At 53.8% G+C, this 12870-nt stretch overlaps 5 protein-coding genes across 5 annotated transcripts; 2 read left to right on the forward strand and 3 right to left on the reverse strand.

Moving 5' to 3' along the window:
- Nucleotides 1-1261: 1261 nt before the first annotated feature.
- On the reverse strand, nucleotides 1262-4366 carry BO95DRAFT_517398 (uncharacterized protein; the record flags this gene model as incomplete). The annotated part of the gene is made up of 3 exons (XM_025591896.1): nucleotides 1262-3906; nucleotides 4012-4142; nucleotides 4258-4366. 3 exons carry the CDS (start codon nucleotides 4364-4366, stop codon nucleotides 1456-1458), a joined length of 2691 nt encoding a protein of 896 aa, XP_025438677.1. The 3' UTR covers nucleotides 1262-1455.
- A 696-nt stretch (nucleotides 4367-5062) lies between these two features.
- Nucleotides 5063-6575, reverse strand: BO95DRAFT_371566 (endo-1,4-beta-xylanase; the record flags this gene model as incomplete). Its single annotated transcript, XM_025582965.1, has 10 exons — nucleotides 5063-5152; nucleotides 5222-5287; nucleotides 5340-5438; nucleotides 5482-5531; nucleotides 5598-5686; nucleotides 5754-5899; nucleotides 5957-6078; nucleotides 6135-6183; nucleotides 6237-6277; nucleotides 6332-6575. The coding sequence occupies 10 exons, from the start codon at nucleotides 6573-6575 to the stop codon at nucleotides 5063-5065; spliced, it is 996 nt and encodes a 331-aa protein (XP_025438678.1).
- Nucleotides 6576-7791: 1216 nt separating this feature from the next.
- BO95DRAFT_504805 (1,4-beta-D-arabinoxylan arabinofuranohydrolase axhA) lies at nucleotides 7792-8883 on the forward strand. Its single transcript, XM_025591136.1, has one exon. The coding sequence runs from the start codon at nucleotides 7835-7837 to the stop codon at nucleotides 8840-8842; it is 1008 nt and encodes a 335-aa protein (XP_025438679.1). The 5' UTR covers nucleotides 7792-7834; the 3' UTR covers nucleotides 8843-8883.
- Nucleotides 8884-9647: 764 nt separating this feature from the next.
- Nucleotides 9648-10564, forward strand: BO95DRAFT_371587 (alpha/beta hydrolase; the record flags this gene model as incomplete). Its single annotated transcript, XM_025582967.1, has 2 exons — nucleotides 9648-10073; nucleotides 10217-10564. 2 exons carry the CDS (start codon nucleotides 9648-9650, stop codon nucleotides 10562-10564), a joined length of 774 nt encoding a protein of 257 aa, XP_025438680.1.
- Nucleotides 10565-10918: 354 nt separating this feature from the next.
- BO95DRAFT_456076 (cytochrome P450) lies at nucleotides 10919-12376 on the reverse strand (the record flags this gene model as incomplete). The annotated part of the gene is made up of 6 exons (XM_025588385.1): nucleotides 10919-11074; nucleotides 11111-11153; nucleotides 11205-11304; nucleotides 11344-11488; nucleotides 11516-11672; nucleotides 11697-12376. The coding sequence occupies 6 exons, from the start codon at nucleotides 12374-12376 to the stop codon at nucleotides 10919-10921; spliced, it is 1281 nt and encodes a 426-aa protein (XP_025438681.1).
- Nucleotides 12377-12870: the final 494 nt, after the last annotated feature.

Here is a 12870-nt window from a genome sequence, read left to right on the forward strand (position 1 = left end):
GCAAGCAACAGGATACTTTGACCCTTTTTCCGCTCCAATGTGTAATTCGAGGGCATCGCCTTGGTTAGTCAACAGTGGTTGTTGAGGCCGTGAAGCACAAGTAAACGGGGCGTGGCTAGAATGAATGCGGCGGACTACTTGTATACTGCAGCAGCCACTGCCAACATACCAGTGATTATCCCGACCTTGGTATTCTTACCGACCAAGGCCAAGGTAGTTTGAACTAGAAAGAATAGATTACTCGGGACATTATGGCTTCTTTCGTTAGTCCAAGAAAAAGCTCCAACGAATGGACAATCCTTTGGGCGCAAGAGTATTAGATCGTTGTGAGCCAAATCAACTACATCTATGCCCACATACCGGGGACAGGAATATCCTTGGGACCCCCCCCCTCCCCCCCCTCCGTCCCAAAGAGAACTCTAGGGAAGGGAAAGGTCCCTGCCGATCTCGATTTGAACATTCCATTGCTTGGCGATAATCTTCAGAATGTCACTGTCACATGGACTCCGTGTAGGCAAGCTACGCTACGAAGGGAGGGTGAAAACCTACATCCGATGGCTAAAGTGGATGAAATGAAGAACTGCAACCTCGGGGCTCTCCATTCCAATGGCATGTCAAGTTCAACAGGATAGCTAGTGGGTCTTCTGAAGGACCCTTGAATAAGTTACTCTCCCAGGGGGGGGGATATCGGCAGAAGTGCCCAGCTTCTACAATTTATGCGGGGAAACCTTGGGTGCAGAAGCTCGAGCTCATTTAGAGGTGGGGGAGGGGGGTGGTTATTGGCGAATAAGCCTCCGTTCATTGGAAATGAGACCCCTTGTATCACTTTAAGACTGCAGGGTCCAGGTCGGATACGGAGTGATTTCCTTTACTACTATGTCTGTACGCCAAGTTAGCGCTAAAGTCTTCCAAGGCTGAAGTGGAGTCCCCCCCCCCCCCCCTGTAGCGCTTCGTTTCGGCAGTTGCGGACGCTTGTCAAGTACCGTTGCCACATACTGAATATATTATCTGAGGGAAGCGTGGAAGACGTGGATTTCCGCTATTAAGAGACTATCTTACACGCGGCTGGGGAGGCGGTGAGGTGCCTCCCGGCGGAGGCCCTCCGTTATTATCAGTGTACAGTACAGTAGTTACTCCGTATATGTATATGGTGAGCGGTTTTGCTACATGTCCCATCTATTTACCCCGGTGGAGGTGCCGCTGCTTTTACCAGGGCAGTCAATCAGTGATTTGAATATTTTATAGGATACTTAATTATTACATACATACTTTCAGACCATATACTAAACGTTGAGTTACTCCTGAATCTGTGACAAAATTTGGGACAAGAATATGTCACGCCACCTACTGGTAGTTGACACAAGGCAACTTGGAAGGATTCCCCCGCCCAGAAGATTTGTGGAAAGCTAGTATGCTATTAACGCCTCGAATGCCACTCTATGAAAGATTCAAGGTTCACGGACGGTGGCCGGGCCCTTTGCCGGCCAGCAAGGACAGCCAAACAGCACCTCCGCCCAGAAACAGCCCAATCGCTGCATCAAGACTGGAAGGAGACCGATTCGGATGGGATTCAACCAGAGCCCTCTGTTCTTCTTTTGGTTCTTGGATAGCCGTGTCATGTCTGCTGAGCACCGCCCTGGCGCCAATGGTGTCCTGATGATTTCCGCCATCAAGCCCAGCGGCCATCTGCGTGATCTTGGACATGGTTTGCCGTGCATCCTCCCATCGTTTCTGGGATTTGTACACACAGACGAGACTGTGCAGTGTAGCGAGGAGATCAGGGTCGTGCTCCGCAGGCGCACGGTGTTGAAGATCGATCAGGCACAACAAATGCAGTTCAGCCTTCTGGATTTGTCCTTGTCGTAGGTAAAGATTTGCCAGCGCACGCTGAAGATGTTGATGAAGCCGGTGCCCTCGGTCTAATGTCGTCCGAATCCCGGCTAGAGCGCGCAGGTAACAGGCCTCTGCCGCTGGCCATCGCTTCTGGTGCTCATACACGCTCGCGAGATTAGTGATGCTAAGCAGCATTAAGAAAGACTCGGGGTCTTGGTGACTCTGGGCCAGCGGTGCGAGTACCCGTTCGGCATCCTGCCATCGGTGTTGCGACATGTAAATATCGACCAGATTGAGACTATGATGGAATGCCAACGGGTGCTCGAGTCCCATCATCTGCTTAGTTGCACGAAGTACAGATGATAACATCTGCTCCATCCGGCTGGATTCTCCATGCTGGCTGTCGCCATTGGTGGCCGAGAGTGCCAACTCATTACTGTGCCCACTATCAACAGCTCCGTCTCTATGTGCCACTTCGACTCTGAGTGCTTGAGCCTCCAGGAAGCGCCCTGCCCAGCTATACATGTCTGCGAGCTCGAGCATAGTTTCCCACGTCTGTGGGTGGTCCTCTCCCAAACTTTCTTTGGCGATCTTCACCGATCGCGCCAGTAGCCTTTCAGCCACTGGCAGTCTATGTCGCATACATTCGGCCCATGCTTGATAAAGACCACCCATAAAGGTAGTGGCTATGTTGCCGGGCTCACCGAGGTTCTGCGCTCCCCACAATCTCAGCATGGAGCCCATGCGGCCCGCCTCCTTCCAGTTTCCGACGGTGAAGGCGTAGCCCGCGCCTTTCACAAGCAAACTCAGCCAAGCTGCGGTTGCCTCCGGAGTCGAGGGCCTTGCCCGAATGGCTTTCCTGAGGTGCGGAAACAAAAGCCGGCAACTCTCCACATTAACGTAGTCACTGAACGGAAAGTTGCGATCGAGACTGCGCAACGCGATCCTTTGCGAGCCCATTTCAGGCTCCCGCGCCTCCAGCCACCTTTTGATCGCCCGTTGCACCAGCCTGTGGGATTGAAACATGTGTTTATCGTGTGTAACCGAGAGGAACGAGAAGTCGCGCAGGATCCGGATGTCCGCTTCAAAGTCATCATTCTTCTTAGTGCCGCCATCCGCGGCTTCGTCGCCACTTTCACCATCTGCGCCATCGTCATTCTCATCATCAGGCACACCAGTCAACCGGCAATCCCAGGTTTCATCGGTAGTAGCCTGATGAAACCCGTCGTCGTCGTCGTCGTCGTCGAAGCCTCGGAGAAGGCACTCGGGAATGCCCTGGTGATTGTAGAAGCTCATCACGGCGAGCAACCTGGCGGCGGACCATCGCGCTCGCCTGATATACTCGAACGAGATCTTCCACGTCCCCAGAATGGAGTTATTGGCTTCATAGTCCCGCTGCGCATGGGCCTCATGAGCCTCGTGGTCCAGAAGGCGAAGATTCCTCCCGAGCTCTTCGCGGTACTGCAGAACCGAGCCCCGGGGGTCTCGCGATCTGATCACGGCGATCGCCTGCATGATCGCCAGGGGGATGAACTCGAGGGCCCGGAGAAGCAGGCGCGCTTCACTCAAGCTGCCTTCGTCACCAATCGGAAGCTTTTTCCGAAGGAGCGCCAGCCCGGAAGTTTCGTCCATCGGGTTGATGGTCAGAATGTTCCGTTCATACCCGAGATTGATGGCGACATTTCTATTCCGCGTGGTGACGATGATGGCTCCATTGGGACATGTGGGGAGCAACGCAATGAGCGGTCGGGCTGCCCCGACATCCTTCGCCGTCGCCGTCGCCGCCGCCGCCGCATCAGCAAGTGATCCGCGAGGTTGTAAAGGTTTGAAGAGCATGTGCTCGTCATCGAGGTTGTCCAGGACCAAGATCCACCGGCCATGGCGGGCGTCGTTCAGCCAACTACTGATCAGCTCGAATATGTTGGCCTGCGGATGGTGGCGCCCGTAGATCTTGAGCCGGTCCGCCAGTTCTCGGTAGCTCAATTCCAGACGGACTGTGTTGCTGGCATGAATCCATAGCACCCACGTCTCCGGTGACCTCTTCCGCACCCGGTAGGAGTACTCAATCGCTAACTGTGATTTGCTTTTTTTTTTTTTTTTCGAGACGAGGTCAGGCAGGGAAAATCAATACGGTAAACGGAAAACAAATCACACTCACCCAAGTCCCCCAAGACCTACAATCGCTGTCCTAGAAGCCGGCACCGCACAGATCGCATCGAGCTTATCCACCAGCGACCCACAGTCAACATAGTCAGGGTTCCGCAAAAAGGGGACGGTGGATAACGGGCTCGGCGGGGTTTCGGGTCGCTCTAAAGGTCCGCATAGGATAAAATACTACTTAGTGTTTCACGTTCATTTTCGGGCGGCAGGGACGTCACAGTGGTCCTAGGCGCGTTTTTTTTTTTTCTTTTTTTTTTTTTTTACCTGGGGGAAGATGGAACTGGGCGGAAACACTGCCAGAGTTCTGGCCGATCTCCAGTCCATAGTTGGTGCCTGAAAAGTGGTAGCTCTGAAGCTGTGCTTGCCAAGTCATCGCATCGCATGTGTGGTGCAGTGCAGTACAGTGCGGTGCAGTACAGTGCGGTGCAGTACGGTGCAGTGCCAGCGGGCTCGGGTAAACAACACGAGAATAATCAACAAGAAAAGAACGAAGCATAGAAATGTTTAACTACCATTAGTAGATACGGAGTTAACAGTAGGTAGTTAGTGTGAGGGGAAGGTAACTTGGGTCTCTTAGCTTCATTGGTCAGGTGACTGACTGGTAAGTAACAAACATCAGGAAGCGCTAACGTTACTGTAAGCGTGGCTATTCCAACCCAGGGCGTCCCTGCTTACATTGGAAAAACAAAGGTTGGAAGGATCACAGGTACCTTAGTTATACTTCAGGAAACCTTGAAGATGTAAACTTTCAATCCAAGTTCCATACAGGTTCGTCGGATTGAGTAAATGGTGACGATGGGTAGTTAACTGACAGTAAGATTGTGGCAGGCAACGCGATTCTACTGGCCCGCCCTCAGGATTGCACGTAAACTACCAACCTTGTATAAAAACGATGCTCAGCATTGATCAATGCAAGAAGAGAAAGATTCAGCAACGGAATAATGGCTCAGTTCGGGTGAAATAAACAAAAAAGCGACCTCCAACCATTCACCCTACGATCACGACGACATTTCAGTCACGGAATTCGCCTAGATTAAGCTGCAAGCTTTACCAGTGACAGAGACGACCGCTAGAGAGCGTTCGCAATAGCGGTATAAGCAGCCTTGGGGTTGTAGTTGCTGTCGAAGAGCAGAGGGCTGGAGCTGGAGCGCCACGAGTCCTAAAAGAGAGATTCCGGTATTCGTATGCCACGTATTTCCTGGGGTTCCGAACGGAGACAGGCACTTACGGGGTCAGCAACTCCCCAGACGGTGATACCGACGCACTTGGGCTGGTTCAGACACGCCTTGACGACCTAGGTGTGTGTCAGCAAGATCGATCGTGTCACTTGCAGTGATGTTACTCACGTTCACGTAGTCGGTGGAGCTAGCGCCAGCGATGTCGAGCTCGGTAATAGCGACCTCCTTGGTGCCTGCACCGGCGAGAGCATTGAGAGCTGTAAAGGACTGTCAGTTGTGCTGTAGTGCGAGACCAACGAATGGGGGGTACTGATCCTGAGACGGCAGCGCCGGCACCCGCGCTTAGGTGGGTTTGGGAACCTGTTGTGAATAACATGTTAGATTGTATACACGCTGGCTTTCAACCTCAAATGTCGCGCGACTTACCAATTCCGTCGATGGGGACGCCAGCTGCGACCCACTTCTTGACGTGGTTGACCAGGCCGGTCAATTTCGGGTACGAGGCGGAATCCAGGCTACGGCGGGGTTAGAATCAGGGCTAGAATGCGAGGCATGAGACGAGAATCGAGAAGAATGACTTACTTGTAGTCGTTGATGTAAAGCTTGGCGTTGGGATCCACCGCGCGAGCGGTCTCGAAAGCGATGCGCACATAGTCCTCACCGATGACGTTGTAGAAGTGGCTCTGGCGAAGAGAGCCATCCTCGTTGAAGATCTCATTGACAACGTCCTTGCTTCGGTTAGAAGGCGTCATGACTTGAAAGATTGCCATTTGGGGATGGCTTACCCAGGCGTAGACCTTGCCCTTGTAGCGCTGCATCACAGTGGTGATGTGATTCTGCATGACTTGGATCAGGGTGTTCTTATCGGAGATGGACTGCACCCAGGACGGGAGCTGTGAGTGCCAGACTGGTCGAGTTTAGTTGGCTTCTCAAGTATGGACTGTAGTACTGGGTCAATCGTACCGAGAGTGTGGCCACGGATCAGCTTTCCGTTAGACTGGGCGAAGTTGACCTGGAGGATGTAAGACTCGAGTGCACCTCTCGGTTTTTGTGAAGGATACATACCAGGTAATCCGACCCCGAGAAGGAAAACTGTCCTCGGTTGGCTATGCGCTGATCAGAATCAAATCACACTCGTTTCCTGCAAGGTCTGTGCTCACGCTCAGTAGCATCCCACTTCATGCTGTTCTCCGGAGTCAGCTGGCCAAAGTCGGCCTTGATGATCGCCGGGGTCTTTGCGTTCTTGTTGAGAGTGTACTGGTCGCCGATGGTGCCCAGGTACTTCTTGCCGTGCGCCTTGAATTTGGCATCGATGCTCACCGAGGCCTGGCGGGGCTCGATGGGGCTGGAGAGCACATTACTGGCGAAAAGGACAGCCAGAGCAGCTGCTTTGATTTGAACCATGTTGGAAAGAAGGGATGACTGCTCTTGAGCTTGAGGAATGAATTAAATGAATGAATGTTGATGTTGATGTTGATGGAACGAGAGATGGGAATCGCAGCATCTACATGGGAATGGAGCAGTATTTGTAGACAGAACGACTCAGCATCTGAAGGATACAAAGCTGATGCTCGAGGTCTAGCTGCTTGACCGGTGGAGTATCCCAATTGAGAACGGATATTGCATTGTTTCCCTTATTCAGATATCTACTTCATTGCTCGTAGGCGAGAAATGATACTTCGAATGGCGATTAGCCTGAACGGGTGAATGAAGAGGTTTAGGCTGGCTAGACCGAAACGCCAAGCTTGCTCACCGGAATTATCAAGGCCATCTGAATCTACAGGGGTGGGGTCCGATGTTGCACGGTTGTCCTCATAGCCTACCGATGGTTGCCCATCAGGGTCCAGGGTCTACCTCGGTTCTAGAGATAACTTGACCTTGAATAAATTGTATGCGGGAATAGCCGATGCCAAGCATTTCCTGCGGAGACCTTTCGTTTCGAAGCGGGATTTGGTGGGTTATACACTGAGAATCTGCCACACTCCAGAGTCCCAAAGAGTCCCAAGGAAGGCAGCCAGAGATCACTGATGTTTGGTCATTCGTGAACTTCCATCAATGTTTGCAGATACAATGGTAACTACAGCCGACCTTCATGCTGACAGGTGTCAATGATGTGGTCACTAGCAGTAAGGAGTTGAAGTTTAAATTGTTTTGGCATGAAACCCTCATCTCGGGGCAGTGTATCAGCCTAGAACCAATTAGCTTGGCACCCCACAACGATACACGTCTAGACTCGCGTGTACTTGCCAGGCAGTAACATGCCTCGGCAGCTGGTCCATGAAGCAATGCCGAAGCACATTATGCCACTATGATCTTGGTGTGATGCTATTTTAAACCTCCGTTCTGATCAGGGCAATGGTCCGGTGGACAGGTGATTCTGGCTGATGTAGTTTAGGCGCCAGTGTGAGCTGGTGACTGCAACATACTTGGTGAGTTAGAATCAGACAACAAAAGAACCCTGCTTTTATCCGAAACACCTGGGCTTGTCTAGCGAGCGCAAAACCAAGACATTGCTCTGGACAAATTACGAATTCCTTTAGCCAGATTCGAAGGTATATCAACTGTGGTGCGGCCCTCTATGCATCACTTGTCTTTTGTACTCCAAGATTTTCAAGACCAACTCAATATCTCTCCTTCTCTGCTGCAGAAGAGATCCCACCAAAATGAAATTCCTCAAGGCCAAAGCTGGTCTGCTGTCGTCTGGCATCTGCCTTCTTGTCTCTGCACCCTTTGCCTCCGCAAGCTGCCCTCTTCCTTCTACCTACTCCTGGACCTCAACCGGAGCTCTCGCAACTCCGAAGTCGGGATGGACCAGCCTAAAAGACTTCACTGATGTTGTATGGAATGGCAAGCACATCGTCTATGCATCAACCACCGATACCAAAGGTAGCTACGGGTCGATGACCTTCAGTCCATTCTCCAACTGGGCGGACATGGCTCAAGCCAGCCAAATCGCCACGAGCTTCGGTGCCGTGGCCCCCACCTTGTTCTACTTCCAGCCCAAGAACATCTGGATGCTCGCCACCCAGTGGGGGTCCAGCACTTTCACCTACCGCACCTCCACCGACCCCACCAACGTCAACAGCTGGTCCGCAGAGCAGCCCCTATTCTCGGGCCAGATCGGTAGCGGCGAAAGTTCCGGCACGGGCGCCATCGACCAGACCGTGATTGGGGACGCCACAAACATGTATCTATTCTTCGCCGGCGACAACGGCAAGATCTACCGGGCCAGCATGCCCATCGGCAACTTCCCTGGAAACTTCGGCACGCAGTACGAGGTGGTGCTCAGTGGCGCCCGGAACGATATCTTCGAGGCAGTCCAGGTGTACACCGTCCAGGGCGGCCAGGGCCAGAGCAAGTACCTGATGATCGTCGAGGCGATCGGCTCGACTGGGCGTCGGTACTTCCGGTCCTTCACGGCTAGCAGTCTCGGCGGGGCGTGGACGCCCCAGGCGGCCAGCGAGAACCAGCCCTTCGCGGGCAAGGCCAACAGTGGTGCCACCTGGACTCAGGACATTAGTCACGGCGACTTAGTGCGCAACAACCCGGACCAGACGATGACTGTCGATCCTTGTAACCTCCAGTTGCTCTATCAGGGCAAGGACCCCAACAGCAGTGGCGACTACAACACGCAACCGTGGCGGCCGGGTGTGCTCACTCTGAAGCACTGAAGGGGTCGGCTTGGATGGATTGAAGGATCCGACTTTCGGGATGGGGACGATGTGAGATGTGAGATGCTCCTATAGCCAAGGTCATGTGGCACGGCATGCCCTAGTTACTCCTTATGTATGCCCAACCCCTACGAGAAATCTCTCCAGTTACCACGGAACCATTACCATTTCTTGAGCCTAAGGTAGTCAGCATCATCCGCTGAGTAGCTCCGAACTAAGTCTTTCACCTTTTGGCATGTCCTCGACCCTAACATGGAGACCTCCACCTCCTTCAACCACGTAAATTTACCCGCTGTGGTTGTAGTTTATCATGTGCCTAGGCGGGATAGGCAAGGGCTGGCAGCAACATCCCTCAGCTACTCGCTCACTCTGGTGACACGCGTGCACCAGCATGGTGACAATCTGATGTTTGGAGCAGTGACTGGGGTCCAGGCGAGAGAATATACGGAGTAAGCACTATAGCAAGCCGACCCGCACCGGAGTTGTGAGATGAAGCAAGATTTCGCGCTAATGCAGAAGCAGCCACTCAAATCATTGCACTGGCGCTCCACCATAAGCGGAAGATCGAATCAGAGTTAAGCTTGGGCGGTACCATCCGTTAGTCTAGGAGACATAGTGTGTGCACTACGCAGTCACCAAAAAGTCAGTTATACTAGGCTGACAACCTGAGGGCATCGCCTCGATCACGAACAACAGCATTATAAAACCCTCGTCTGCATGCCGTCGACTCTCTCCCTCTGACTCTCATTTTCTCCTTCATCCCCCAAATCGTACCCAGTCCACCCTCAAATCCCCAAATCCAACCATGTCGCACCCCAAGAAACCCATCTTCGTCCTCATCCCAGGCGCGTCGCAGAACCCGTCCCACTACGCCCACCTCCTCCACCTCCTCCAATCCGCCGGCCACGGCACCTTCACGGGTCTTCTCCCCAGCATCGGCGCCACCGACCCCGTCACCGCCGTCGACGACACCCACTATATCCGCCACCGCCTGCTCCTGCCCCTACTGGATGTAGCCCGGCAGGACGTAATCCTGATCAGCCACTCCTACAGCGGGATGCCCGCCAGCGCCGCCGCATTTGGGCTTGCTCGCGCCGATCGCGCCGCGGAGGGCAAGTCCACGGAGGTGCTGGGCCAGATCTTCATCGCCAGCATCCTTCCCCGCGGCGGGGATGGGTCGAGCGTGATTGATGGGTTTGGGGGCCAGTTGCCGCCTCATATCCAGTTTGATGTATGCCCTCTCCTCTCCTCGCCTTGGCCTTGGCGTTGCTTATCCCTACTAGCAAGACTTTCTGACGTTGCGGCTGGCTCGACAAATATGTCTGTCTACGATTTATCTCGAATGAAACTGATAGGTGTCTGTCTGTGCTCTAGGAAAAAGAGAACCTCCTCAAATGCGCCGACCCCATCCCCCCGCTCTTCTACGACGTCGAGCCCGTTCTCGCGGCCGCGGCGGCCCGGTCCTCCCTCAGTCAGGGGTATACCTCGTTTGCGAGTGAGTGCCCGCAAGCGAGCTGGGCGACGGAGGCGTTTCGTGGACGCGTGGCATACATCCATACCCTGCAGGACCGCGCGGTGCCGTATGAGGCGCAGCGGGCGATGGTGGAGGCGACGGGGGTGGAGTGGGTGACGCGAGAGCTGGACACGGGGCATAGTCCGCAGATGTCGGCGGCGGAGGAGTTGGCGGGGGTGATTTTGGAGGTGGCCGGGTTGTGGGTGTAGTGTTTGGGAGGGGGTTAGACTGGGGTGTATGGTGGAGTTTGAGATCTGCTGGGTCGGGTTGTTGTTACATGTTGTCGTTGGGAGGGTATTCCGTGAATGTTTCAAAGGTCTGTGGGACAGGAGTAGGAAACAACGAGGTGAACTCCGGGTTAGAGTCTCTATACTAAGTATTTTATTCTATGTCACATCTCCAATAACCCTCAGAATCCAATTTGAGGAGGACTATACGGTAGTTATCACTACAAGCAGATTCTTTCATGGCCACAGATATCTTATTACGCCGATCTTACAAGGCTCCTGTAGATGAGCTTACTAGAGGTTGAGAACAGAAGGCTTGGCGCGTTACAAACTGAATTAAATAGAACCAGCATATAAAACATTCTTCCACTCAGTCTCAATGAGAGTTCGACGAGACGGGCTCCGCGGCCGAAACTCAGCTTTGAAGGGCTGTGGCCGCGAGCTGATCCCCTGTGTCATGGCAAATGGGTCTGGCGGCTCATTCCCCACATACTGAATGTGAAACGCCCACAGCATGCGCGAAATGACAAGATTCAACGATTTGCGAGCCAGATTCTCGCCGGGACAAAGCCTTCGCCCCATTCCGAACGCACAGGTTGGTAGATCGGGGTTCTCGATTCACCTCTCCGGGAGGAAACTGTGCGGATCCTGGAAGACCTCTTCATCGAAGTCCAGCGACCAGTGGTCCTGGATGACAGTCGTACCTCGCGGAATGCGGTAGCCTATGTACTCGTCGTCCTGAGTCGTGCAATGGTGCAGACCCCCAGGAACGACGGGCCGCCAGCGCAGCACCTCTTCCACGAAAGCCTGAAGGTACGGAAGCCGGGGCATATCGTCCAGTGTCGGCATCCGCTGAGAACCCACCACTTCGTCTAGTTCAGCCTGCGCGCGCAGCACGGCCGGTCGCTGCAGCACTACCACCAGGATGAAGACTTCGAGCACGAAGGCCGTGGTGTCGCTGCCGGCCTCGTAGTTGACTCCGACGACGTGGGCCATCTCGTTCTCGCTGAATGCCGACTCGGGCCATCGGGCGCAGGCGAGGTCGCGGATGGTACGACTCCATGCCTTTGTTTGTGTCGTTTGGAGTGCCCTCAGCATGTGGTGTGTGAAGAACCGCGCCTGGCTGTCCTGTAGTCGGGCGGCGCTTCTTCTCCACGGTGCCAGCCAGTCTGGCAGATGGTCCAGGATAGGGAACGCCACCCCTGGCAGGCACACCTCGCCCAGGAGCTCGCGCATGATGCGATCTATTTCTTTCACCTCTGGCTCATCCCCGCGCTCCAGTCGGCGCCCATACGCCAATGCAAAAGTCAAACTTGCGGCGAAGCGGTGGATTCGCCCCGCAAAGTCGTCGGTCCAGAGCAGCTCCCATAGTAGCTGCTTGCACTCGAGGTCCTGGAGACTGATGCAGTCCTTGCATCGGCGCTTGTTCAGCAATGTGTGGAGGAGGAGGCAGTGTCGGCGCCACTGGAGACCATATGGCAGAGCCACGACCAGGGAGTCGCTGCCCATGGCATCGGCAAAGTACGCGGGGCGAGAGCCATAGATAGCCCCTCGTCGTTTGAAGAGGTCTTTCGCGCAATGGAAAGAACCGATGATGATAATCGGGCGGGAGCCCACCCAGACGGTGATGATGGGGCCGTGTCGATTGTGCCAGGTTTTCAGGGTTCGCCACGGATCCCGCCGTGGCAACTGGTGCAGATTGCCGATGATCGGGAGTGGCCGCGGCCCCGGTGGATATTGATGTCTTCTCTTGTTGAGCTGTAGCAGAAGGTACAAGTATCCAAGGATTGCCATCGTGAGGAAAATAATCATCGTCTCTATACCGGGGCGATAAGCAATATAAAAGATAACACTATATTGGCAGTATATTGCCGGTTTCGAGGTGCAGCTATCGATTCCTGCGAGTCCACGAGTATTTAAACGTGCCCACTAGTATAGAATTGACCTGGGCTATTTTCTGACCGAGAAACCTGAAAAAAGCTCACGACCGTCCTAATCTACGTCCGGTTCATGTCGTCAATGGCGCGCATTGAATCGTGGCCTCTGCTCCGTAGACCTGTTTATGAAGACTGGGCGCAAGGTATAACTCAGTGTGGGTATCATTCCAAAAGGTGTGCACCTAATAGATCCACTCATTCACGGGTACATACTCTCTGCACCTCTTCCCAGACAACATTTATATTGAATACTGTTACGCTTGCGTTGAATCTTACCGATCGTGCAGTCTGCACGAGTCATGTCGTAATTGACCTGCACCAGAATGAGGCTAGCAAGCGACGAGTAGTCTC

Source organism: Aspergillus brunneoviolaceus (assembly GCF_003184695.1).
Source record: "Aspergillus brunneoviolaceus CBS 621.78 unplaced genomic scaffold BO95scaffold_69, whole genome shotgun sequence".
NCBI classification, from domain to species: Eukaryota; Fungi; Ascomycota; class Eurotiomycetes; order Eurotiales; family Aspergillaceae; genus Aspergillus; species Aspergillus brunneoviolaceus.

Bases quoted from the DNA above. Each gene is read 5' to 3' on its own strand.
- BO95DRAFT_504805 (XM_025591136.1), top strand. From the start codon at position 7,835: ATGAAATTCCTCAAGGCCAAAGCTGGTCTGCTGTCGTCTGGCATCTGC.